At 44.5% G+C, this 27,692-nt stretch overlaps 1 protein-coding gene across 1 annotated transcript in view; it reads left to right on the top strand.

Annotated features, from left to right (window-relative positions):
• Positions 1-27,692, top strand: part of grik4 (glutamate receptor, ionotropic, kainate 4) — a gene marked incomplete at both ends in the record, with an annotated part of 259,314 nt that overhangs the window by 119,678 nt on the left and 111,944 nt on the right. Inside the window, one exon of the mRNA XM_083637925.1 lies at positions 1,241-1,294. Within this exon, the coding sequence (XP_083494051.1) occupies positions 1,241-1,294 (54 nt within the window). The remainder of the gene's footprint in view (positions 1-1,240; positions 1,295-27,692) is intronic.

The raw sequence follows: 27,692 nt of genomic DNA, 5'->3' as shown, positions 1-27,692 counted from the left end.
GTGATGATAAGGGTGGCCATCTTGCCCAAAGGGGCAGAATTTGCCTTTGTCTCGCAAGAGATTCCCCCTAACTTGTCTGTTTACATCTTACATCAAGCCCTCGCCACACAAAGGTCTCACTGTCTGAGGCTTTAGCCTTCAGAGGGCTTTAGGCCTGCAGTGCTAGCATTCTGAATGTAATCTCGCTCAGTCAGGCCTACGCTGCTGTGCGCGCACGCACGCACACACACACACACACACACACACACACACGCACACACACACACACACACACACACACACACACACACACAAATAGAATGATACTGTAGGACGACGCACAGAAGAAAGCTGATGAAACAAGAACAACAACAACTACAGTACAAACAACAACTACACAGAACAAGATGGTGGGCCCAGAATAATGGCCCAGCGCAAACCGTGTGCACTCTGACCGAAAGCTGCAGTACTGTAGAACATAGGGCGCGGTATCACCACTGATTTCCCCATTCAATACCGATACACAAGGTCCCGATTCGATTTCGATATGATACGGTTAGGAATCCATCAATCAATCAATTTTACTAAAAAAAAATTGTCACTGCATGGTCCACATGGTCTGGAAAACCAAAACAGATGCTGAATTTGAAGAGAGGTGTTTTGCACCACGCTGAAGTTAGTTTTAGAGAAGAGAAGAGAAGAGAATGTTCTTTCAAATGTTTTGGTGTGGCATATAATGTGTGTACTAAATATTTAGTGAATTTAATCGTGACGCCCATTGCACCGTAATTGAACAGAAGCCCCGTCGAGCGATGTATTCTTGTGATAATGACTTGAATGAGATGGAACGAGGAGAAGTTCGCCCTGCCCTTCACAACTGCTCCTCAGTGCGACTCTGATTTAATCCAATAGTAAGGCCCGCGTGCAGAGCGGCATACTAATACACCTCAGAAATTAATTGCTCCATTGAGAGGCGTCGTCAGATAAGACGGTGTGGGCTCTTATCAGGATGTGACGTGGATCTCTGCTGCCTGCTCGAGCTACACAGAATCACTGACCTCTCAACGTCTCTCTCCTTTACTCCTTCCCCTCGGTGTCTTGTTCACCGTCTCCCGGCTTGTCGCCGTCTCTGACCTCCACCTAACGTCTTTTTGTTCAAACTTCATCTCGTCCCCTTTGCCTTTTTGTCCCTTTTTGTTCTCCCTCCGCCAACTCATTTCTCTTTACTTCATACCTTTCTTCTCTCTTCTTCCCTCTCCAGGCATCGGAGCTGGGAATGCTGTCGGTCCACTACACGTACATCTTCACCTCGCTGGTAAGGAAACGGGAGAGGGTTTGGACATTCTCAAATAATAACATAGACTTTGAAAACTACAGCAGCACAACAGCACTTTACTAACTTCCACCTCTGCCAGTCCCGTCTTGTGATACAATGAGTCATTACACAAACAAACAAACACACACACACACACACACACACACACACACACACACACACACACACACACACACACACACACACACACACCACACACACACACCACACACACACACACACACACACACACACACACACACACACACACACACACACACACACATACATATGTATATATATAAGGCTGGTGGTGCCATTATACTGTATAGACGGTTTTAACTTGACAACAAAAACATTCTAAATTGAACCCCCGCTCACTTCCTGTTGCAGTGTTTGCTATGGACATAAAAGAAAAAAAAACATTCAAGTGCAGGACTGACCATTCCGTGAAAACCATCAATACAGCTGAGCAGCGAAAAACAAAAGTAACAATGTCAAGTGAATATTTCTGCAGTTTGCCGAATGCTGAGAAAAAGGAAGTGCTGTGGGGTTGCGTTCTGGTGAAAACCGTCTATACAGTAGGTGGCTGACTGGCTGTTATGTCTTCTTTCTAAAATCGTCTTTTGTCTCTTGTGATGTTTCTTGATGTTTGTCCGATATTATTATTCTGCTCTACGGTTCAATCCTGGTCAGCGAGATCTACAGTAGTTAGGCTCATTTTCTCCACTGTCCTTTGGACATGAATGTGATATACTGTATGGCTGCATGCAAAGAAATAATAATAATACAAACGCACGTTTCGCAGCCAAGCTTAGTTGTTCAAACCCACAGAACTCAAAAATTCTAGTCTGAAAATGCAATGAGTTCAGTGGGTCTGTCTTGTCAACGGAAGTAAATGGTAAGGTTGAAGACGATTGGAGTCAAGGCAGTGGAATTGTGGCGTTGAAATGAGAACACAGCTCAAAAAGATTGATAAGTGCTTTCAGGCAGAGATCACGTCATTTTCCCCCTGGTGCACTTGGACATTAAAGAGATTGACCTGGTATCTGAGAATAATGGGCTTTCAGGTACAAGAGGCTAAGGGATCTCTAAAAGATGCTGTGATCGTAAAGATGGCGGCTTGGAGAAGATTGGGGTCTATAGTAAACTATAGGCGCTCCGTAATGGAAATTAATGACGTTCCAAACGCTTTGCTCTGATGGCGCTGTGAGAGGACTCGTATCAATCTGATTGATGACTCATTAAGAGTGAGTGGGTCACCACGTTCATACTGTATGTTTCGCCCTTAGCCTCTGCTCTTCTTCTAGATCCCTTTCCTCTTCTGCCTTCCTCCTTTCCTCCTTTCCTTTCCTTTGCATCTGCACCTAAATAAGCAGCGCATCACTCTCTGGTTCTGTTGTTCTGTTGCCGCAGGCCGCAGCAAAGCACACGGATTCGTTGTAGACAGATGACGATCCCGCCCGCCATTTCCGAAAAAAATCCAGCCCGTCGCTCAGTCACAGCAGCGCTAATAGCTTCATCTAGCGTCATTAAAATGTTCGGCGGTGCGCCCCCGGCAGCCGCTGGAGCCGTGAGTGGGAAAATACAAGCTTTGTTGTCATCCGTGATTCATTCTATTTATCGTGTTTTCAAATGGTTCAATTATGTGAATCACGCATAACACACACCTCACACACACACACACACACACACACACACACACACACACACACACACAGAGAAAACGGAAGGAGGAATCAAAAGGTGAGTTAGTTACTTTACGTTCTGTCACAGTTCGGTTAATCAAGCAGCCACCTCCCAACTCACAGTGAGCAGACATTTCTGAAAGTGACAATCATATATTGAATGCTTAGGCCAGTTTTTCCAGCCTCCCATTAAACTACACTCCAATTATTCCATCTCAAATTATTCCATCTCATTCAAGGTTAGGACATCATCTGATTGAAGAAGTCGTGTCATTTTTCTACAAAATTTCACTCACTTTTTATTTGCCCCAGGCCGGCCTCCTCCTAACGGCACCACAGATCAGACAAGATAGATGACATAGATGATTTTACAATCCATTATACAATCCACTGATCTTTCATGTGTGTGTGTGTGTGTGTGTGCATGTACAGTATGTGTCTGTGTCGTCCAGTCAACTTATTATTACTGTTCCCATGTCGGTGAGCTTTTTTATAGTCTGTTTAAAGGTTATATATAATTAACATTAAATCAAACTTTATTATACATGTATTTAACAGATATATATCATATTACTTCTTGGCAGGTACTCCAGTATTAGCAAACGTATGGCTCGCACTGTGAAATCTTGGCACATGAACTAGATTGATATTATGATGTACACTATGTATACCTTTTGTAAACCCGAATCTTTGGATTGTGATTTATTGTGTATTTATATTCACTAGGCATCTCGCGCACTACGCACGCTCGATCCCTATGCTCGGCCGCTGCGCGGGCTCACTAGCCCGGCCGCTGCACGGCCACGCCCGCCCTGCAGCTCGCATACGCAGCTCGGCCTCTGGCCCATGGAGTTTGCTTTTCTCAGCAGGGGTCATAGGCCTTTTCTCGAGTTGATGATCCTGAGGTATCTCCCATTTATGATGTCACAATGCCTCTATGACATAATCAGTGCCATCAGTGATGTCATAAGATGATTTTGGTCAATAATGATGTCACTGTTGACATCACCGATGATGTCATAGACATTGTGACATCATCAGGGCGACAAAAATGGAAACAAACTAACAGAAAAACAGAGCCCACTTGCTCCCTTTTGATGATGATGATGATGATTGTAAACCTCTGACGCTTTTTGAAATAAAGACTTATAAAAGGTAATTCCATGGATGAAAAATCCAGTCATGTCAAGAAGAAGAAAAGGGTTATGTATGTGATATGAACCACTCCACATGCCTAACTTCATAGCATGGTGAATTTCCTCGGCCGGACTACCGTGTTCTCTGTGGAGTCACTTTTTCAACCACAAATGCATGACTTTTATAACACAGTTAACAAGTCAGAATAATAATGCTGTCACCACAGCTCAACAATTGTTTCTGAGCCACATACTCCATCAATATTAGACGCTAAGGAGGTTTTACAGTTGTTCATAACTCTGACCTCTTTCTTTTCAAGTTCATTTATCATTTATAATCACATAAACCAGAAACTTGAACAATGGTTGTATAGCAACAGAAAGTTGCTACCAATATTCTGATTTCATCTTATCTGACTGCATCTCTTCTCCCTAGTGTGCATGCATTTAGAACAGGCAGTGGCCATGATAACGGGGGATAACAACAGTCTTTAGTAGCTCTTCACTCCAGTTAACTTTCTCCTCTCCTGAACTCCCTCAGCTTTCCCCTGGAAAAGCGTTTACATTGATCTGCGATCTTAAACATTTACCTCTCCCTAATGGTCTCCTTTAAATCATCACCACTTCCCTAAATACTGCATGTAGTAGAAAACGACTTTCAGATACAAAAACAATTATGCAGCACAACAACACATTTGAGTGACTGCGTTCATCCACTTCAGAACAATGTGGAGATTTCAACAACAAGCAATTGTGAAGGGTCAGTTCTCAACAATAGAATTAGGCTCGTGTCTAAAATGAACCAGACCCGTCACAACAACGACAGAACCAGCCCAACAGCTAGGTTGTCATTTAGGAAGGTATCAAAAGGGGAAGTGGACTCACCCAGCGCCGCTCAGCCACAAACAGCAGGTGGAGCTGTGCAGATCAACGTCACTTGGCCAGCTCAGGCTGAGGTCTAGAGGCGAGTCAGGGTTCACCTCCGTCCATTGGTTTTGATGCTTAACCAAAATATCTCCAAAAACAAGGGGATTAAGAGAAAGGCGGAAAACAGGTCCGACAGAGAGAATATGGCTTCCGTGATCACACGGGTAGTCGAAAAATGGCAGAGGGATCCGCTACTTCCTGCCACGTTATATGCTGCTCGAATCCACTCCCACTCCCTAAATGACAACCCTATGTCATACCAATCAATCAGGGATCCACATTAAACCACCTGTAACACAATAAACTGCACATTTTTATCATGGCCTTTAATTAAATATCACAAGCTTGTGGTGAGCTAAAAGAAACAGAGCAGTATACTGTATATAGCTGCCTAATCTCTCCAGACAGACTTTCGACTTGCATCGAAAATCTGTCGGCACGCTCGGTGAAAAGCTGTGTAACAGCGCTTGTAGGGGCAGGCTCACATGCTGCGCTTTACCCCATCAAAATGGAGTGGACGTGACCGCCGGTGTGTACTCAGACTTACCATTGTAAGCGTGTAGAAAGTTGCTACTAGCAGCGAGCCAGCGATGTTGTTGTTGTTTTATAGCGATGGAGGGATTTGAGAGCGACACGCACGGACCGGAAAGGAAATCCATAAATGGTCAGAGTCGGTCGGTTGGAGCCAATGGCAGCAGGGAGCGAAAAGGGATTTTCTTCCGCTACGACGGAGCCCCTCGAGTTTCGTTTATACAGACATAAAACGAACCTGCCCCCAGAGGTTAGAGAGAGAGAAAAAAAATGTGTTTAACCGATGGGTTCCCAGATTGATAGCTGGCTGATTAGTTTTCTCAGTGTGCTGGCTTTAGGAGCCAGTGGTGAGAAGTCGCTGTTTATGGAGATGATTTGTCCGTGCTGCCTTTGACATTAGTTTGACTTCATTGAGCTTTGCAGGGTTTTTCCTGGAAATGGTTTTCTTTCTGTCTTGGAAACTGGTGAAGGTGTTTTTCAGATATATTGTAGAGATCTCTTGTTTTTCCGCCAAGGAAATCAAAAATAGCTTCAGGTATATATATATGTTATTTTTCTTGACTTCTAGACTTGATCTGGGTGTCTTGTACAGCTTTCTTTTTATTTATTTATTTATTTATTTATTTATTTATTTATTTATTTATTTATTTATTTATTTATTTATTTATTTATTTATTTATTTATTTAAGAAGAGTGGGTGGTGCACTCATCCTTACTATTATTCATCTTTATTTCGACAGTGGGAGAATAGACGGCCGCAGTAGACAGAGAACATAAAGCTCTGGCAGCTTCAGAGGTGGGAGGCGTACCACTCCCACCATCTCTGGGCAAATACATCACTTTTTCTGTCAGGTTTACTGTATTTCAAATATTGTGCCAATGTCATAAAGTTGTTAGCTTATGATGTTAACTTTCTTGTCAGATTTATTTCAAAGATTGTGCCAATGTCATAAAGTTTTTATGGTTATATGTTTATGGTGTTCCCTTGTTGGCTTCCATAAATCAGAATTCTGCTGTCCATGTTTTCTGACCGTTAGACAGGGGTCAGGTTGCTTTAATACAGGGGTGACAAACTCATTTTAGATCACGGGCCACATGCGACCCAATTTGGTCTCAAGTGGGCCAGACAAAGAAAATCAATAATAATCTATAAACAAACAAAACCTCAAAATGTTCCTGTTTATTTTAGTGTACATGTTTTCAACATAGGACATCTCAACTAACATCAAATCTACTGTCTCTAACTGTGCATTACAATTGACGGCAACTGTGCTATTCTAGTTTCAAGTTTTCAATACTTTATTGCCATTCAAAATCGTTGATAGGAATTTGGTTTAGCGAGCTCACAACAGGACAACAGGACATGAAGACAAACAATCCCCCTCACATGCGATTCACACATTCAACCTAAAATTTAAAAGAAGAAGAGAAAAGACAAAAAAAATCATAAAATGCATGAAGTGCAGAGAATCCATACTGGAGCACCAATAAGTTAAGTTATCCTTTATTTATCCCCTTGGGGAAATTCATCCTCTGCATTTTACCCATCCTCTACTAGGAACCTTCCTAGAACTAGGAGCAGTGGGCAGCCGCAGTGCAGCGCCCGGGGACCAACTCCAGTTCTTTTGCCAGTACCTTGGTCAGGGGCACTGACAGGAGTCTTAACCCTAACATACATGTCTTTCTTGATGGTGGGAGGAAACCGGAGCACCCGGAGAAAACCCACACGGACACGGGGAGAACATGCAAACTCCACACAGAAAGGACCTGGGACGGACCGGGGTTCGAACCCGGGACCTTCTTGCTGTGAGGCGACAGTGATAACCACTGAGCCACCGTGCCGTCCTAAATATTGTAATACTAAATATATAATACTTTACCTTAAATAAAACAACACTCCCACAGGGAGTGGGAGTAGTCAAGGGTAATGAAAATAGTTTGCCATATGTGATGAATACAGAAAACATGAATAGGCTACTTATTGAACTTGCTCCTGAAACCTGGCACCTCTTAAGGCCCAATTATACTCAACGTTAAAGCAGCTACGAGCAACTTTTTCGATTGTTATTAAACAGTATAAATTTAATATCAATGCATCACATCTTACCTCTAATAGTCGACGAGACCAACGCAGAGTAGTCTCGCTTGAGCCCCGAGTGAATCGGCCAGTGTAGGCTGTCTGTGGCCAGGGAAGATCAGGAAGTGAAATGAAACGGTTTGCAGCAGCCACTTCGGCCATAACCACAAAATAACTTCCAAAAAACCTGTTAGAATATAACGAGAGATGTTCGCGAGAGTATGCGTGGCGTTCACATTGTTTATGTTATGTTGCTAGGCAGCGCAAACGGCGAGGCAGGCAGCTGCGTTTCACTTCCGGGTTTCACTTCCGCGTTTGACTTCCGGGTAGCCGGGCCGGCGGTAAGGAGAGAGAGAGAGAGCCCCCTGTTGACGCGAGTTTAGACAGACACAGACTTAATAATCATCCAAGGGAGCAATCTCCAATTCACACGGCTTTGGTCTCAACTACTATTATAGGTAAGATGTGATGCATCAATATTGTAATTATACTGTTTAATAACAATCGAAAAAGTTGCTCGTAGCTGCTTTAAAGACGGAGACGGAGGCGGACAGAGCCTTCTGTCCGTACTCTGCGTTAATTTCGTCCGTTTTCTGTCCGTCAACTGAAAGCTTACGGATACGCATGCAACGGAGGAAAACCACACACACACTCATGCATTTGACTCTCTACTGCCCACTGGTGGATGTATTGCTTAAAGGAGAACTTACCTCCAAAACACTTTTTTTCAGCTTTTAACCAATATATATGACTTTGGGGGTGATGTGTGAAGAATTCTGGTCAGAATTTCCACATTTGACACCAAACTGATGCCATTTTACCATTTGTATCATTTTTCAGCAGCATATCTGGCATAAGCGCCCTCTTAGGGTCAAAGACTGCTTTTTTTTTTTTTCTCAAATGAATGGGATATTTGACACGTCATGACGTCATGGTGAACCAAAGACTATGGGATTTCAAGATAATTACTCCCCTACCCCCCCTGTACCCTTTCAGCTCCTCAGAACTCCAAGCCTATTCTTATTGAAGTTTGCTCTTAAAATACTGAACCAAACGTTGTCAAAGTTGGCACATGTCTTAATTATAGTTAGTTTCCCGCTGAATGTGTCACTACTTTATTAATATCTTACCTGAATAAGCTCGAATGATGATGTTTATATTATCAGTCCGAGTTGGAAGCACTGTCTCAAGCCCAGGCAGGTGGGAGCGGGCAGGAGAGAGTCGTACTGTAACCTCATGGACGAGCCTCAAGCTCCGGGGGCGCGCGGCCGCGCGCAGCAGCAGCTGGGCTCTCTGTGCTCTGAGAGCAGAGAGCAGTCTGATATTTCCGCAAACAAATAGCGTCGCAGTTTAGCGCACATGTAAAATATAACGCTATACTACGACGTGACAACGTGACAAAGCTGGTCTAAACACATCGGCTGCTGTAATATCGTCACTGTGTACAAGCAACGGGGGGGGGGGGGGGGTTGACTCGCTGTGTGTGTGTTTTGCTGTCTGGAGCACTTTCTCCAGTGCTCTCTGTGCACAGTCTGACATTTCATTGGAAGCACTTTCTCTCGGCCAGTCAAACGGGAGAGTCTGCTCTGCTCGCTCATGCACCCGCGGGGCGCGCGCACACTGCACACAGCAGCAGTGAGAGGCGGGGGCTTTCAGTCAGCAGAGCAGAGCAACTGGCTCTGTCTGTGTGTGTGTGCTCCGAGGAGGAGAAGAGCTCTGTCCTGCTCTGCGCCCTATGAGGAAAAATCATAGGTGCTGTAAATTTCATCAAGAATCACGAAAACCCCCAAAACGCAAATTAAAAACGGATTTCATTGCGCGGTTTATCTCTAGTTAGACGAGGGAATTACGTGGAGAAATCTCGCATTGTGTTACCCCAGAGCGAGAGGTTTGTCCTATTGTGGGTGTGCTGCTGTTAACGAGCCCATGTCACTTTGCTCCCGTAACGTAGTTTGAGTAGTTTCCATAGAGTTACATGCAGAAAAATAATTAAATTTCTAGTTCGCCACTGAATTACCAAATTGATATAACTTTCAACCATTTTGAGCAAAGCTCTTTCCAAACAGGCCACCAGCGTTGGCTAGTTGCTGATATTTATACAGATATGGCCCCTCTCAAATAAATTATTTTTGAGGCAGTAGGCAAACTGTAATGGCGTCGATTTCCGAAAAAAAATCTGGACTTCAACACAGCCAAAGAGTCCAGTATAGACAAGAGCATATGTAATTTCTTGGTTTTTTCCATAGGTATTTTCAAATCACTGTTCTAATACATATCTAGGGGGTAAGTCCTCCTTTAACATGATACCAACGTGAAAGACGCATGGAAGTATGTGAGCAGTGACGATTACACCGTTTGAAACGGACGCCCTTATTTACGGATGAAAATGGAGTATAATTGGGCCTTTAGCCTTCACAAGTGCATCACATTGGATTGAAGGACTTCTCAGTGTAACTTTCACACTTTGCAAAGTCATCCTGTGGGCCTGATTGGACCCTTTGGCGGGCTGGTTCTGGCCCCCGGCCCATAACTTTGACACCACTGCTTTAATACCTCATGGCTCTCACTGACTGGAATAGATGCCCACAGACTATGTAGATATGCAGCTAACTTTATATTTTCCTTATGCCTGTTAGCAAAATAATTACAGTACATCTAATCATCTGACAGTCTGACAGCACAGATGCCAGGGTTTCCAAAGATATGTGGTTTGGACAGGAATCCTCTCTTGTTTATGTATTCAGATCAAAAGAGCATGGAATCCATCTAAATTGCTGTCGAGAGTTTGCTGTTTGTGTGTGTGGCGGGATATAACTCGATCATGGCAAAACGTATGCAGCTGAAAGTTTGCAATGTACTGTAGAAACTTAAATTTTGTTGACAAGAAAAATATGCTCCATTAGTTAGTGCTGTCCAATAACGTGTTCAATAAAGCATGAATGCCCCAAAACTCCAAATTGAATTAGGGATGAATGATAAACCATGATAAAATTCTGTATTACCATTTTCAAAAAAATTTAAACTGTGGTACCAAGATCAAAGCGCTTTGCAAAACACGGTAAATGCTGTCCAGCAATTAAAGTTAGCAGCAGTCTCCCAGAGGATGGCACGCAGCCTTAGTGAAATGATTTCAGTGAGTGTATCAGTACTCTTTGAACATTTTCAGCACATTTTAACAATAACGCTAACGATAATACTGACTGATGATTTATTTATTTATTTATTTATTTATTTATTTATTTATTTATTTATGTATTTATTTATTTATTTATTTATTTATTTATTTCCTACCGTTTAATCTCTAAATTGAACAGAATTACAGCACATTCATTAAAGACTAGAAATACTTTATACTGTAAAGCAGTGGTACTCAACCTTTTCCTTACTCAAGAGCTGCATTGACCAATTTTTTTCAATTATGCATGTTCTTATGCATTTTAAGTAGGACTTAAAGAGCCACAACTACCCATAAAGGAGCTGCATGTGGCTCTAGAGCCTCGGGTTGAGTATCACTACTGTAAAGTATAATGATAAACATTGTTTAAAACATGCTTCCAGTGAACAGTTTCAACTTTGGATTAGGGGCCACTAAAACAAATATTATAAAATGGATAGTTCCGGTCCTTGATTATGATTGGTTGAGCCGCGTTCAAAGCCGTTTTAAAATACTCTATAAACACACATCTGTGACCACATCACAGTATTACTGCGCCATGTTAGCTAACGTTAGCTATGTTAGCTAAGCCCGCTGCCTGTAACCACATTCGACAGCTTGAAAACGCCGCTGAGTGACCAAAACATTAGTTGTTAAGCATTCTGAGTCACACTCTTCCGATGGGAGCATTAGTTTTAAAATCCATGATCAGGTTGTTGATATATGATTTCACTATGGACCGTGATGGGGCAACCCCTGGTTGGAAAGCCTACAATCGCCTATGATTACAGTCCTTGTCTGTGGCAGTCCATGTGGGTGTGGTTATACAGCCACAGTCCACAAGGTGGATGTGGAACTAAGTACAAGTATACATTAGATACTGATGCATTAGATATATAGTGCTGCACTAGCATACTATTTTTCACTTCTGAATCAGAGATAAAATGTTAACTTTAATGTTAACTTGTAGCTTGATAAGGCTTGTAAATGTTCATTCTGCTTAAGTGTTACCATCTTTTCGGCTGCTGTCCTCTCTCCTTCCCCCCATCTCCATCTCTGGATTCTCACCCTCCATTCTGCTATTTTCTCCAGCCATCCCCCCCCTCTGTCTCCCTCCTCTGCTGACACGTCATTTATCTCTGCTGTTGACATCCCTGAGTAACGATGTGCCAGGCGGCTCCCCTGCCCAATCTGTTTCCCCTGAATCATCTTAAGAGCGCTCGTCAACATCCCCATCTCTACTCAGGGGTTTGCTGGAGCTATTCTTGGATTTGGCTGCCTTCATTCTTAATTTTGGCGGGTTGTTTTGCCTTGTTTATTCTGCTATTTGTTCTTGTTGCTGCAGTTCCGGTGTGAGAAATTAGAAGAGGGAGAAGAGACAGAGGTTCATTCTTTTTTCTCCTTATTTTGCATAAGTATTTAAGCAAAATTGTAGTAATGAACGTCACACAAACTATCACCACACGGCACGCGGCCATCTTGGGAGGAAAATAACAGGTGATTGTAATAAATTAACAGTTGATTATGATCAAATGACAGCCAGAGCCAATGAGCCATGTACATGGTAAATCACCATATTGAATCTGACATCATGGAAATGAAAATGCATATATCATATCATCTGGCGCCCTCTCTCTCTCTCTCTCTCTCTCTCTCTCTCTCTCTCTCTATAAAGGTGGTGTCTGTCTGTCTGTCTGTCTGTCTGTCTGTCTCTGTGTGTGTGTGTGTGTGTGTGTGTGTGTGTGTGAGAGAGAGAGACTTGATTTCCTATACCGGTATAGAACAACAGAGCTCAACAGTCACATGACACTCAGGACATAGCTTTGGTTCCAGAAAAGTATTTCCCCATTTCTTCTCTCCATCACGTAAAGAGTTTTAAGCCTGGAACCAGTCGAACCTGCCAGCCTACAGAATGACCGTACAACATTTGATTCAGAGCAACAACAAAAAACATTGAAAACTGGGAAAAAGGCAAATGTACTATACAAGAGTGTGTACATTATTATTAAGAGTGAAGTTACTACTCTTCCCATAATCCATTGCAGCCAAACAGATTAGCACCACTTCCAATCTCCTGACGTCTGATACTAACGGGCCCAAACTTGGACACGGCGCGTTGGGCGTCCCCTCCGGGTCGTCCCCTCCGGGTCGTCCCCTCCGGGTCGTCCCCTCCGGGTCGTCCCCTCCGGGTCGTCCTTGCTTTAATGTGGACAAACCGGGAAACGTTGAAAGCAGCGTGACTCATAATGGTTCATGTAACATACTTTCAGTCATGCAGTGGTGGTTTGAGCCCTTTGTAGCAGCAAACTGTAGTACGTACGTAGTAGCCTCACCTACTACAGTGGTTAGCTGACATTGCAATCAGCAAACTCACACCAATCAAAATACATTAATATTACACTTTAGGATTGTGGGTAGTGTAGTACTTATACAGTAGTAGTACATATACCATAATTTTCGCCCATAGTAAGTCTACCTTGCGGGGGGGGGGGGGGGGGTAATAAATAAATAATAATAATAATAATAATAATAATAATAATAAAAGTCTACCTTGGGTGGTTAGGACATTATCGTTAATAATCAAATCTCAATGCATATGAATATGAATGGGGAAATACTCTTCCGGAACCACCCATTGGCCATCATTAGAGATAATGATCTTCAGTGGACGCTGCCTCGCCTCAGGATTCATTCTTTTCTTTGCCAATCCCTTCATTAACAGCCGTACGTTTCAGATAGCCGCTCCCCATAACGCTCTCTGAGACATGCCATGTGCTCCCCGTAACGCTCTCTGAGACATGCCATGTGCTCCCCGTAAAGCTCTCTGAGACATGCCATGTGCTCCCCATAACGCTCTCTGAGACATGCCATGTGCTCCCCGTAAAGCTCTCTGAGACATGCCATGTGCTCCCCATAACGCTCTCTGAGACATGCCATGTGCTCCCCATAACGCTCTCTGAGACATGCCATGTGCTCCCCATAACGCTCTCTGAGACATGCCATGTGCTCCCCATAACGCTCTCTGAGACATGCCATGTGCTCCCCATAACGCTCTCTGAGACATGCCATGTGCTCCCCATAACGCTCTCTGAGACATGCCATGTGCTCCCCGTAACGCTCTCTGAGACATGCCATGTGCTCCCCCTAACGCTCTCTGAGACATGCCATGTGCTCCCCATAACGCTCTCTGAGACATGCCATGTGCTCCCCGTAACGCTCTCTGAGACGCTTTCTTATTGCCTTATTGCTGTCTTATTGCTTATTGATGCCTATTTCTTAATGCCTATTACTTATTGCTTGTTGCCTATTTGTACTATGTCGTAAACGGAGTCCACTGCACAAGAATTTCACACGTGGTACTTGTACCATGGAGTGACAATAAAAATCTTGAATCTTGAATCTTGAATCTTGAGACATGCCATGTGCTCCCCGTAACGCTCTCTGAGACATGCCATGTGCTCCCCGTAACGCTCTCTGAGACATGCCATGTGCTCCCCGTAACGCTCTCTGAGACATGCCATGTGCTCCCCCTAACGCTCTCTGTGTGTGCTCCACACTACATTAATTCTGCTCTCCCACTTCCAAGGCACTGGCCCCGCATAATGCTGGGTAATGAATAATCTAGAAAACAAGCATTCACTTCAGTTAATGACGCTGATCAGAATTAGACACGCAGGTGATGATGAGGAAAAGAGGCAGACATCACTCAGATTCTATCTAGCAGTCTTCTTTTGTGTGTGTACTAAAGCTCTTAGGGCCTGTTTATTTTACTCGTTAATCCCCTTAATGCAGCTATTAACATCCTGGGCTTTAATTGGAAGATCTATAATAGAAATCTTGCTCTGCGGTTCAAACAGTAATTGGGGAAGTTAAAAAACATTATGTTCTCCGGAGGCACCGTGCAGCTGGACAGCAGCTCCACACGGCTTTGGCACACTTTCCCTCCTTATAGACGTCTTTATATTTGAGTGTCAGCAGCTGACATCACACACGCACACGCACACGCACACACACACACACACACACACACACACACACACACACACACACAGCTTCCTCAGTGCTGTAGCCTTATGGGGGTCTCCTAGGTCTCTCTTTACTCTGCAACACACACACACACACACAAACACACACACGTGTGCACTCAGGCCTCGCTCCATAGCGTCCATCGTGGGGATTTGTATCCTGCGATCCACACACGCTACTGGGCAGGATGGAATAAATCACATTAGGCTGACAGCGCCTCGTCATATGTTGACGGTATGTCTAATGTCATTTGAAGGTTAAGTGAGCAGAGCATTGGGCCTAGCTGTGCCTGGAAGTCATCATTTTGAGTCCTGATAAAGGCATACGAGCTCTCTCTCTTTCTCACACACACACACACACACACACACACACACACACACACACACACACCTCACTTGGATACACACAAACGCTGTAACCCATTCTTTGCACACACAGCGCTAGCTGACATATTATCCCTGTCTGCAAAGCGAGAACCCCCCCCCCCCCCCCCCCACCCCTCGCAGCCCCTCCGCCTGTTGGTGTTGTTCTTCATGTTCCATTTCCCCTCACACAGCCATGATCCCTCTTGTCACTGTAGTCATTGTCATGCATCCCTGCCTGAAGAGCCGCCAGCCTTCCCTGGATGTCTCTCTCTCTCTCTGTATCTCTCTCTCTCTCACACACACACACACACACACACACACACAAATGAGCACACTCATATAAACTCATGTACATGCTCACCCACACAAGACCCACCACCAGCCTCCATCCAGTCCCTAACCCACCCACACATACTGTACAGTACATGGCTGTAAGATGTTGGTCTTTGTGATTTGCTGCCTGCGTATGTGTCTCTGTCAGCCTGTCAGCTTGGTGGTAATAAACGGTGTGTTTCTTGTCTTCTGGCGTCGTCACAAACACACAAGCAGGGATGGCGAGATGGCAACAGCCTGCATGATGTGCACACATGCACACAACACAGATCCACATGCTAATGCTATGTGCTCTACAGAGATGGGAAAAGTACACACATTCTTTACTTAAAGTCCCTGGAAACCAAAATCCACAAAAATGTTCTAACTATGTAATTTAGGGTCTTATGTTAGTAATTGTGTGCCTCCGAAATTATTATACATTACTTTCAACCCAAAGCCTTAAAATCGACACTTTTCTACAAGCTTCTACAAGGTACTTCCTCATTGAAGAGAGCAGTGCGCGAGGTGCTAAAATGCAGGAGCTTATGACGTCATAAGCTCTATATAACCTTTGTACACGCGCGCAATCCGCCCTACTGTGTGTGTGCGTGTGTGTGAGTAACCTCGCGTCACCAGGCTGTGTCGAGCGCTATGCTGTTCTCTCTCTCTCTCTCTCTCTCTCTCTCTCTCTCTCACTAGTCCCGAGAGAGAGAGAGAGAGAGAGAGAGAGAGAGAGAGAGAGAGAAGCACACAGAGTGGGAGACGGACACTCAGCGAGCGCTGTGGGGGCAAAGAACGGACAGATCTCTTCCTCTCAGAGCCGCGGAGCAACGCGCGAACACACACACACACACACACGCACACACACACACGCACACACTCACCCAATCTCTCTTAAATTCTCTCTCTCTCCTTCTCTCCCTCTCTCTCCGAGATAAATTTCCCTGCTGCAGACAGGACACGCCCACACAGTCCGCGGGAGAAAATACACTCTAAAAAATAATTGATTCTCATGAGTTTTGCCATGACTGTCAAACCTAAATTTATATACTTTGCGACGTTCATCATCGTTCAAATTTGGCTGGTGGCTTATTAACATAGGGTCCTGTGATGTGATGAACTCAAAATGCTAAATAATAAAGAAATATTTCTGGTTTCCAGGGACTTTAAAGTCGAGGTGAACCCGTTCGTCACGTGCATCTGAGTCCGTTTCAGACTCAAAACAAATTGAGAGGCGGACCATATACGGTGTCGATTATTTGATTTGACAATTCTGAGGACTGGCTTTGGCGAATCCTGCCGTGTTCCACCCCCAAATCGGGAGGGATTCAGCGTGTTGTCGTGCTACGCGAGTGGGATCCGCGGAGTACCAGGCAGCCAGGCTGCTTCGTGCGGCGCGAGCGGACAATCCGATGCATGGGTGCTGCCCGCCCGCCTGGAAACTCCGAGAGACGACCCCTGACAGCCAGGGAGGCTGTCAGGCTCGGAGGCGCGCGGCATTATCGTTATAAATGTAAATAATATTCCTGGAATGCGTGTTTTAACGAGCCAGTTACATTTCTTTGCATTCTTAGAGATTATAGTTTTTGGTTTTTGTTCATGTTTCTAACAATTGGCCAAGTTAGTAGTTAGTTTATGGGATAGGAATTCTGCCAGATGACAGGCACTAGGCACCATTTTCTACTTTATTTGGAAGAGGAAATTATCCTGAAATGAAGATTTGATTGACAGCTGCATGTCGTGATATGATTGGTTGAAATGGGGTAGAAATTTGATAGTACTAGGTGACGTCAGCAAACTGTACATTACTGTTATCAATGAAATCTTGACGTGAAAAAGTGTGAAAAACGAAAGAAATTAGACTTTTGTGATTTTGTTTGCATACATTATTAAATAGGTGCACTGCATACCCAGGTATTTGAACTAAAGGAAAAGAAAAGACATTTTTGGGTTCAGCTCGACTTTAAAGCGCCCCTCCAGTCAGTTTTCCACCTGTGTATAATCCTGGGTGTACAGTGAAACGCAAAGCTGCACGCGCCGTAATAAACTACGTCACCAGTCAATCTTTTGCACCAAAGTTCGTCTACTGGTAAGAACTGAAGGCTTATTATACCTTGTTCCACTGCAACATCATGGCCGAGGCACTGTTGTCCAAAAAGAAAAGAGCCTCGCTCCTACCTTCAGTACGATCTCTGTCTCCCTTCCAGCCGGACAGACCGGAAACAGTATGGCTGCCTCTATCTCCGCAAAATGTCGAAACCAGCCAACAGATATCAAAGCTGGTGCGCTTATAAGGAAAAGATATGGAAAGAGCATAACTCGAACTGATTAAAAGTGACTGCGTTTTGAGCCAGAACGAATGGCCAGAACACTACGTTAGCAAACGTAGCGGCCAAGCTAAGGGCAGATTGTATTCACTGTAATATTAAATATTGTATTATCGTCCGCATACGTGAGCGTTGACAACCATAAAGTCTGACGTCAGCACCCGTTTCTAGCGCGTGACCACATTTAAGACTCAGAGCCCAAAATAAGGTTATTTGTCAACCAAATACAGTGGGAAACACTTGGGCTAATTAGCAGAGCAGGAAAAAACACAGCTACACATGAAATAGCTTAAAAATGACTAAACTGGAGGGGGCTTTAAGTAGAAGTACCGTTACTTGTCTGATTCAACTTGTTTAATCAAGTAAAAAAAATGACAGGCTCTGAAATGCAATCAAATATAAAAGTAAAACATATTTCTACCGGCTGTTTCTGTACGTCATATTAAGATAAACAGAATTTTCATGTGCTCAATTCTGGGGTGGGAACTCTGGAGACGATGAACCGAGCACATAGGGACACACTCCAGTTATCACTCTCCAATTATAGTAGTAGGGTTGGCTTCAGGTGGTGTATGCTGATGGTATTTAATCTCTGGTCATGGATTTGTTTGAAACACAGTCACTGAAGAACAAAATCTAGGAAATGAAAATAAATAAACTGACAGTCCTTCAAGTCAGTTTTGGTGGAGCACGAACTCCTTCATCACTTGTGTTAGTGGTAGGGAGTGTACTTGGTTCAGGCGATATGTGCCCAGCGCTTGGCGGATCCGGATTCGACACACGTGGGCCAGACTGCGAGGACATCTCTTGGCCTCCAGAAAGACCCTGAGAGCCTCGGGATCTGCCCTCTCCTCCAGCTGTGCCTGCTCTGTGGTCACCAGGGCCGGGTCAGCGCCGTGGTCCATCACCAGCTGGAAGAAGGCCGTGTTGCACCTGTTATGTAGAACCACCTCCAGCAGGAGAGAAGCCACATCACGGGTCAGAACGCCAGCGGCCTGGAGCAGCAGGCAGAAGCAGTCCAGGTGGTTGCGTTTAGCACTGATATAGAGGGACCTCTTGAGGGTGGGATCGGTGTCTATGTCAACAGGCACAGCAGCACGGCACCTGATGAGTTCCTGCAGTATCTCCAGCCTTCCAGCCCGGGCAGCCAGGTAGACCGGCGTGTATGAGCCAAATATGCTTCTGCTGGGGTCAGCCCCGGCTTCCAGGAGGATCCGGATGCAGTCCATGTGACCGAGGAGCACGGCACAGGAGAGAGGCGTCCACTTATCCCTGTCAGCTAGGTCTACCTGGGCTCCCTGGGTGATCAGGTAGTCCACACAGGCAGCGTGACCCTGAAAGGCTGCCTGCCCCAGAGGGGTCCACCAATACAGCACACGAAAACACTCCTCATCGATCCGCCTTCTGAAGTGGTCTTCCTGCAACAAGCTCCTCAGTTTGTCCAGGTCTCCTGCAAAGGCGGCATCGTGGAGCCGCCTGTCGCCATGCCCTGCTTGAACAGCCATTCCTTCAGATTTGTCACTGTACCACAGCGACATGTATGCTGTGTCTCAAACAGAAGGTGTTATGAAGGGACTGAATGTGGGTTGGACATTATTACATCATACAATGACATCATAACATTGTAATAACATTATGACTGATGACATGACTTACTGATGACATCACCTACTGATGACATCACAATTGCTCAAGTGGCATCACTGAAGACATCACTCACTGATGACATCGCAATTGTTCAAGTGGCATCACTGATGAATCACTCACTGATGACGTCACTCTGTTCGAGTTACATCACTGATGACATCACAACTGCTCGAGTGACATCACTGATGACATCATCTGTCACATCATCGACCACATGTTTTGGATGTGCGACAAGAGGGAGAGACAGACAAACTACGTTACATTGTTTTTGTCTGTCGTGCATTAAAACTAAAGTAACTAGCCTGTTTTGAAAATGTAAGGAGTAGAAAGTACAGATATTTCTGTTAAAATGTAGGAAGTAAAAGTAAAAAGTTGTCAGAAAAATAAATACTCAGTAAAGTACAGATACCTGAAAATCCTACTTAAGTACAGTAACAAAGTATGTACTTAGTTACTTCCCATCTCTGGCACTCTAATACATTGATTCTTCTACATTCTCTAATTGTGTTAACGTCTTGTCAATGAAATTGAAATAACAGTTCATCAATTTGCTCAAGACACCCTGGAACTTACTAAAGGAGCCCTGGTGGTCCCCGGACCCCTCAACACACACACACACACACACACACACACACACACACACACACACACACACACACACACACACACACACACACACACACACACACACCCCTACACCTTTTCCCTTCTGCTTCCAGTGTCTCCCTCTCCGTCCCTCTCTCTGTGACTCTCAGTTGACATTAGGTAGAGCTGATTGGCTGCGGTGTATAAAAGGCTGATGATGACTCCTGAAGCATGGCTGATGCTTTGTATGCAGCAGCTAATCCCTATTCTTTCACAGACACATTGCCATTCTGCCCAGCATTTGTTCTTTTGCCTGCTGAGGTCCACATGCTCCCTGCTCCTAATTATTCCCCCCAACTCTGTCAATTGCTAAAATGGCGGATGATTGAATAATGAATGACTTGCCAGTGAGAAACAGGTTCTGTAAGCCCGTCTCTCCACCTATGGCTGCCCTCACCTTCTTTGTAATTCCACCTCTTTCCTTACTGCGAGAACCTGCATCTCTCTCTCTCTCTCTCTCTCTCTCTCACTCCCCCCTCTCTCTCTCTCTCTCTGTCTCTTGCTATGTCTGGCCTTGATAACAATAATGTCTAGGTGATACAGAATTCAATTTCATACGTTTATTGTTCTGGTACAATGTCTTGTCCTGTATGGGACATTGCTATAAAAATTAATTAATAAATAAATAAATCACATCAACCTCGCCCTCCATCTCTCCTGAACATTGTGGTACAGATGATTTCTAAATCAAAAGGGTTTAAAAAAGACTTGTCAGTCAAAATACTTTAGAGGGCAGCCACTGTGAAAATGATTTGGATTTAATTAATTCCCCTGCACGGCTTATGTGAAGTTAATATTTTCCTGTTTAGACACAGAGATTGAGAATCAATCAACTGAGTAATAGAAAAGGTAATAGACTGCGTGGAAGGTGACAACAGAGAGTAGCATCCAGCCAGAATATAAACTATGTCATTATTATGTCAGATTACCAAGTAATGTCTGTTTCCTACTCGAGTGACATTAATTATATTGGTCCATCATGACAGAGCAGTAAAAACACTGTGACATTGTAGCCATCATCACCACCACACCCAGTCCCCAGATGGAGGAACACATGTGATCTTTGACATACTGATGTCATTAATGCTGGGGACAACTGTCACTTTTTTACTCCAATTCTGACTTGGCCATTAAGATCACAAACTAGTCAGAGCAGATTTTGGAGGATGACAGATGGTTGGCACAAATTATTTGTAGCAAAGGGGCAGGGCTAGCCGGATATTCACACTGAATGGCCATTACCACTACATTATCCAGCCAGAGATCGCCTCCTCGTTAGCTGTTTTCTGTGTGTGTGTGTGTGTGTGTGTGTGTGTGTGTGTGTGTGTGTGTGTGTGTGTGTGTGCGTGCGTGCGTGCGTGCGTGCGTGTGTGTCTCTGTCTGTCTGTGTGTGTGTGTGTGTGTGTGTGTGTGTGTGTGTGTGTGTGTTGGGGAGAGACTGCCAAAGACCGGGCATGCTAATTGTGTGTAATTGTGTTAAGACTTGAGGTTCTTTAGTCTGTTTTTTGCTTCGATTGGGCAGATGCTGGCTTGGTGCGTGTGTGTGTGTAAATGCAGGCAAACAATTGAATAGGCTACTACCGTAGATGTTCCTCCCTTCAGACTCAGTGCGTGAGGAGCTGCAGAATATTGATTATTGTGTGTCGGCCCTATTACCTACCAGCACTCTCTCCCTCTGAGCCCCACGTCTGTCTAACTCTGTGTGGACACTTGTATTGCAGCCTATTATCTTACAAATCCCCATGCTTGAGTCTCATGTAGGCTCTTTTGCTGGAAATTGGGGCGGCTGTAGCTCAGGAGGTAGAGCGGGTCGTCCACTAATCGCTTTGGATAAAAGAGGTCGGTGGTTCGATTCCCGCCTCCTCCTCCTGCATGTCGAAGTGTCCTTGGGCAAGATACTGAACCCCAAATTGCTCCTGATGGTGTGCCAGCACCCTGCGTGGTAGCCTGCCGCCATCGGTGTATGAATGGGTGAATGTACCTACTGATTTTAAAGCGCTTTGGATAAAAGCGCTATATAAATGCAGGCCATTTACCATTTACCATTTACCAATTGCTCGCTGACTTCATACCTGGTTTTTTTTCTGTTGCCCCTTTCTGACTTTCTTCCTGCCATCATCCAGCACTGACTCCCCATCCACCTCACTACCTCCTCCTTTCCTTCTGCCTTCCCACATCTCTCCTTTGCTTCTTTCCTTACTTCCTTCCATTCTTTTGTCCACTTCATCACCTGCCGATATACGACATGATAAGCTGTGCATTTGCCAACATACTGTAAAGTCAACAGTGAAAAGAAATATCACACCCCCGTCAAGCTAAATCTGCAAAAGAACTTACATGAATCTGCATGTTTTCTGTTGTGTCTTCATGTAGCTAAGAATTCTCACTCTCATGCTTGTAAATGCCAGCGACTCTGTCTCATAAGGACATGGATGCTCCTGTGTATGTGGAACCACCACTTACCACTAACGAGCTTGTTTAATTACCAATTGCTAATAGAAAGATAGTGACATTTTTGAAAACTGTGAAGATTTCCTCCCCTGGCCCTCTCTCTCTTTGTAAATCATTTCTCAGCACCGGAGGGCTAATGCAGTTATTGTTCTGTTACTCTTCCTTTCTCTTTGAAACGTAATTTCCATGAGCTAATTATCAAACTGTGTTTGTGTATGTGCGTCTACAGTATATGTGTGCGTTCACATGTGTACTGTACGTTCACACATGTGCTGTCAGTGTTGGGAGAGAGGGTTACTTTTCAAATGTATTCCACGAAAGAATACTGAATACATGCCCTAAAATGTATTTTGTAGCATATTCCATTGGTATACTCAAATGAAGTAACGTATTCCAAATACTTTGGAATACTTTTGGAATACTTACATTTTCAATATTAGGCTACATTTTGTCAACAGTAGTGAAATCAACTGTGCAAAACTCTGCATGAACCAAGACCTTTTAAAAAGAATAAGTAGCATTTTTGTCAATAATTGAAGGAATAATAACATTACCGGTACTTAATTTTTTTTATCGTCTTGTTTTGAAATCGTCCATTTGTCTGGGTCACTCTGAATGTAACACTTGCATGTTAGGAATGACCTTGTTACAGTACTGTCTTCAGAGTAAACATTATGCAACTATGTAAACACAACTGTGGTATGTTTTGCAAGTGATTCTGTTGAAAGAAAAATGGGCTCCACCAGAGAGAACGGGGAGTACTATACATAGGCTACTACTGTATATGCATGTGTGTACATCCACACATGTGTCTTTGTGCTTTCAGATTCTCACACATCAAGCATCTACTACTACAGTAGCAAGCCATTAGTTTATTATTATGTCCAGCTCTTGACTGTTTTACTCAGCCTGATGGTTTTCATTTGAAGAATTATTTAAAACATGATTATATTCTGATTATCACATCAGGCAAAGAAGCGTAGGCAACCAGGTCGATACACAGCCACCTTTAGCTGTTTGTGGAGAGTCTGATGAGGATGAATGAGAGAAGAAGGGCAAACCAATTTCTCTCTCTTGTATCAGGGAGGCATGGTGGCTCAGTGGTAGAGCTGTCGCCTCACAGCTAGAAGGTCCTGGGTTCGAGTCCCAACTGGGACGCTGTGAGCGCTGAAGGAGTGCGTGCCCGTCCGCAGGTCCTCGAGTGCCCACCGCCCGGGTGGGGTCGTCAAAATGGCCTTTCTGTGTGGAGTTTGCATGTTCTCCCCATGCCCCCTGGGGGTTTCCTTCATATAGGAACCCCACACCAAAAACATGCAATATCCTGGTCGCTGAAGTGGTGCCTCCTCTGGTCATTCGGGGCGCCTGTTCGGAGGGAGGGGAACTTGTTGGACTAGCTTGATCCTCCCACCTGCTATGTCCTACCAGTGAAGCTTCCCCTGTCATGTAGAAAGAAGCGGCTGGCTACTGCCCATGTCTCGGAGGAAGCATGGAGCCAGTTTCGGCTCTCCCCAGATTGGCAGAGGGTGGAGCAGCAACCAGGATAAATAAATTAAAATTAGCACTAATGGGGGATAAAATCGGGGGGAAATATTTAAAAAATAAATAAATAAAATGTCTTGTATCTTTTAGGCAAGTGAGGTCAGTTATGCAGTTTCCATATTTGTGTTGGATCATAAAGGTGTCTCAGTCTCAGCACAAATGTAACATTGAGGCATTTACTTAAACGTCCCATGATCTACACGTTCCAGTGTTATTTTATGCCTCAAGGTGTGTTTTTGTTGCTGTGTCTTTAAGGCTCATTAATATTAATATATATTAACGACCATCTGTTCTGATTTGCTAACCGTTTAAAGAGTGAAATGTGAGACACCACAGCCTGGCAGCAGGTAGGGAAAACTCTGTTAAACAATAGCAACCGCTCAGCCACTGTGAGAGAAAGAAAAGAAACGAAAACACTTTGTTAGCCTATTATTTCTCACTAAAATGATAATGAGCAAACATTTGTTCCACCAACATCCAAACAGCTTGTTTAGAGGCTCGGTTTGTTAAGGATTATGTGGATTTAGTTGGCTACTGTGTGTGTTGATACTCCAACTCCCTGGCTTTATAATCACGGAGGCAATGACATTGTTTTTCTACCATATTCCAACTCCTTTATTTATAACCAAAGAGGCAATTAATGTTCTCCCTACAATGTGGGACCTTTGCACTCTACCTCATGCAGATGCAGCTGTAAAAGGGATGCTTCTAAGTCAGTGGCCAGGTGTACAAGCATGGAAGACACTGAGGCACACCCCTTTTTTAACTTGTGCTTGTCAAGTGTATCGTTATCAGTGTTGGGGGTAACTCATTACAAAAGTAACATATTACATGTAATATATTACTTTTAGCAGTAACTCAGTAATATAACATTACTTTTAGGATTTCAGTAATATTATACCAGTTACTTTATCAAGTAACTCAAGTTACAAATTTAGTTTTTTTTTTAAATCAAGGCACATATTTAAATAAAGATACAATCATTTCCTAATCAAACTGTCTATTTTTATGCAAATAACCACTATAGATGACAATAACAAAGGAAAAGAATAACATTTAGAATTTTGGATTGTTTACACTGACTTCAAGGCGGTTGACATTATTTTTCCGGATGGTTCCGGGGCAACAATGTCATTCTGCTGCTGCTGTTGTTTTGGTGAAAGTAATGTAATAAGTAACGTGTTACTCTACAGAGACAGTAATATTGTAAAGTAACTTATTACTTTCAAATGAAAGTAACTAGTAATATGTAGTATATTACATTTTGAAAGTAACTTGCCCAACACTGTATAAGCACAATAATGTATCAAATTACACTATCCGTGTGAAAGCAGTTTGCCGGGAACATTCTTGTTGATGTTAAACCAAATAGCACAAATGGTTATACAGTTGTATTTGGCGGTACAGTACAGGTTCTGTTCTCCTGGCTGCTACCTGTTTGAATCCAAGCAGCGTGCTAAAGGTTCAGCGGGGAGCACAGTCAAACCTCCCAGCGGTTAAACTTTCCAGAACAGAACCAGCATAGCAGACACACATCATTGAGATGTGCAATATGCCATTTGAAGAGAAAGGCCTACAGAAACCATGGCACAAGTATTGATTAGGAAGCAGACAGCAGCATGTGGCAGGTACAGTAGGAGCAACAGGGGAACCGGAACTGGAAATGTCCCCCACTCGTCAACTCGCCAACAAACAAAACAAACTAGTCCCCAACCCTAAATGTCCCTAACAAAAGAAAAAGTTAAACGAAAGACAATACTCTAACCTCACCTCCCAACCAAATAAACCGGAGAAAAAGGTTAACAAAAGAAAATGGCTTCTCTCTCCTATGTCTGCTACTCGTGGGTACCCGTAGATAATTATGTACAGTGCAAAATCTACAAGGTTACAATTACACAAGTTAAAAGTTACCCAATTCTCTACAAAAGTTGAGCTTACACAAAAGCACTAGAGGTAACAAAGGTTCAGCATGGAAAAACTAACAGAGCTTACAAACACTACATTACACATTGTCAGCCATCCCTCCGTCGACCACTCAACCCTTCTTCCTCATGTCGACCACTGTCAACCCATCTCTCCTAATGGGAACCACTGTTACCCCTCTTTCCCAATGTTAACCAATGTGTTAAAGCAAGCTATCTGCAGCAAGCTAACCAAGAACCACCAGATTTAACCAACAACTACAACATTTGAGCAAGAACCACAACATTTGAGCAAGCTACCGAGTTTAAGCAAGCTACCTAAACTTGCAGGAAGGAAGAGGGATGGCGCAAGTTTCTCCCTCACAAACTATACGCATGTCTAGATGGCAGTCCTTCACACTTCCTAAAATTTTGCCTTTAGGGCCACAAATGAATTGACACAAAGGACGGTGGCTTTAATATCATAAGTGGCCCTGGGTGAGGGTGACATCATGAGCTCAGGCCCTGGGTGAGGGTGACATCATGAGCTCGGGCCCTGGGTGAGGGTGACATCATGAGCTCGGGCCCTGGGTGAGGGTGACATCATGAAGCTCAGGCCCTGGGTGAGGGTGACATCAGGAGCTCAGGCCCTGGGTGAGGGTGACATCATGAGCGCGGGCCCTGGGTGAGGGTGACATAATGAGCTCGGGGCCCTGGGTGAGGGTGACATCATGAGCTCGGGGCCCTGGGTGAGGGTGACATCATGAGCTCAGGCCCTGGGTGAGGGTGACATCATGAGCTCGGGCCCTGGGTGAGGGTGACATCATGAGCTCGGGCCCTGGGTGAGGGTGACATCATGAGCTCGGGCCCTGGGTGAGGGTGACATCATGAGCTCGGGCCCTGGGTGAGGGTGACATCATGAGCTCGGGCCCTGGGTGAGGGTGATATAATGAGCTCGGGCCCTGGGTGAGGGTGACATCATGAGCTCGGGCCCTGGGTGAGGGTGACATCATGAGCTCGGGCCCTGGGTGAGGGTGATATAATGAGCTCGGGCCCTGGGTGAGGGTGACATCATGAGCTTGGGCCCTGGGTGAGGGTGATATAATGAGCTCGGGCCCTGGGTGAGGGTGACATCATGAGCTCGGGCCCTGGGTGAGGGTGACATCATGAGCTCGGGCCCTGGGTGAGGGTGACATCATGAGCTCGGGCCCTGGGTGAGGGTGACATCATGAGCTCGGGCCCTGGGTGAGGGTGACATCATGAGCTCGGGCCCTGGGTGAGGGTGACATCATGAGCTCGGGGCCCTGGGTGAGGGCGACAACGCGGGCACAGGACTGGCGGCTCCCGCTAACTCCAGATAAATGCATGGCTTCCACCACCAACTCCCTCATGCATGAGTCATGAGATCCTGTGCAGTCATGCCACAGGGAGCTCTCTGCTTACACACACACACACACACACACACACACACACACACACACACACACAGAGGAGGAAAGGAATGATGTTAACACATCACAAAACAAAAAATAAATGAGGGTCATAACACAGGGATGAATGAGGAGCCGTTGGTTGATATCTTTTGGCTCAGATGATGGACAGCTGCTGAAGCATGCATGCCTTGTCCTGCTTGACACGATGCTTCATAGTTTCAGCGTTGTGAGCTGTT

Source organism: Poromitra crassiceps, assembly GCF_964638095.1.
Source record: "Poromitra crassiceps genome assembly, chromosome: 5".
NCBI classification, from domain to species: domain Eukaryota; kingdom Metazoa; phylum Chordata; class Actinopteri; order Beryciformes; family Melamphaidae; genus Poromitra; species Poromitra crassiceps.
The sequence above is the reverse complement of the archived record's forward strand: the minus strand, read 5'-3'. Positions and strand labels throughout refer to the sequence as shown.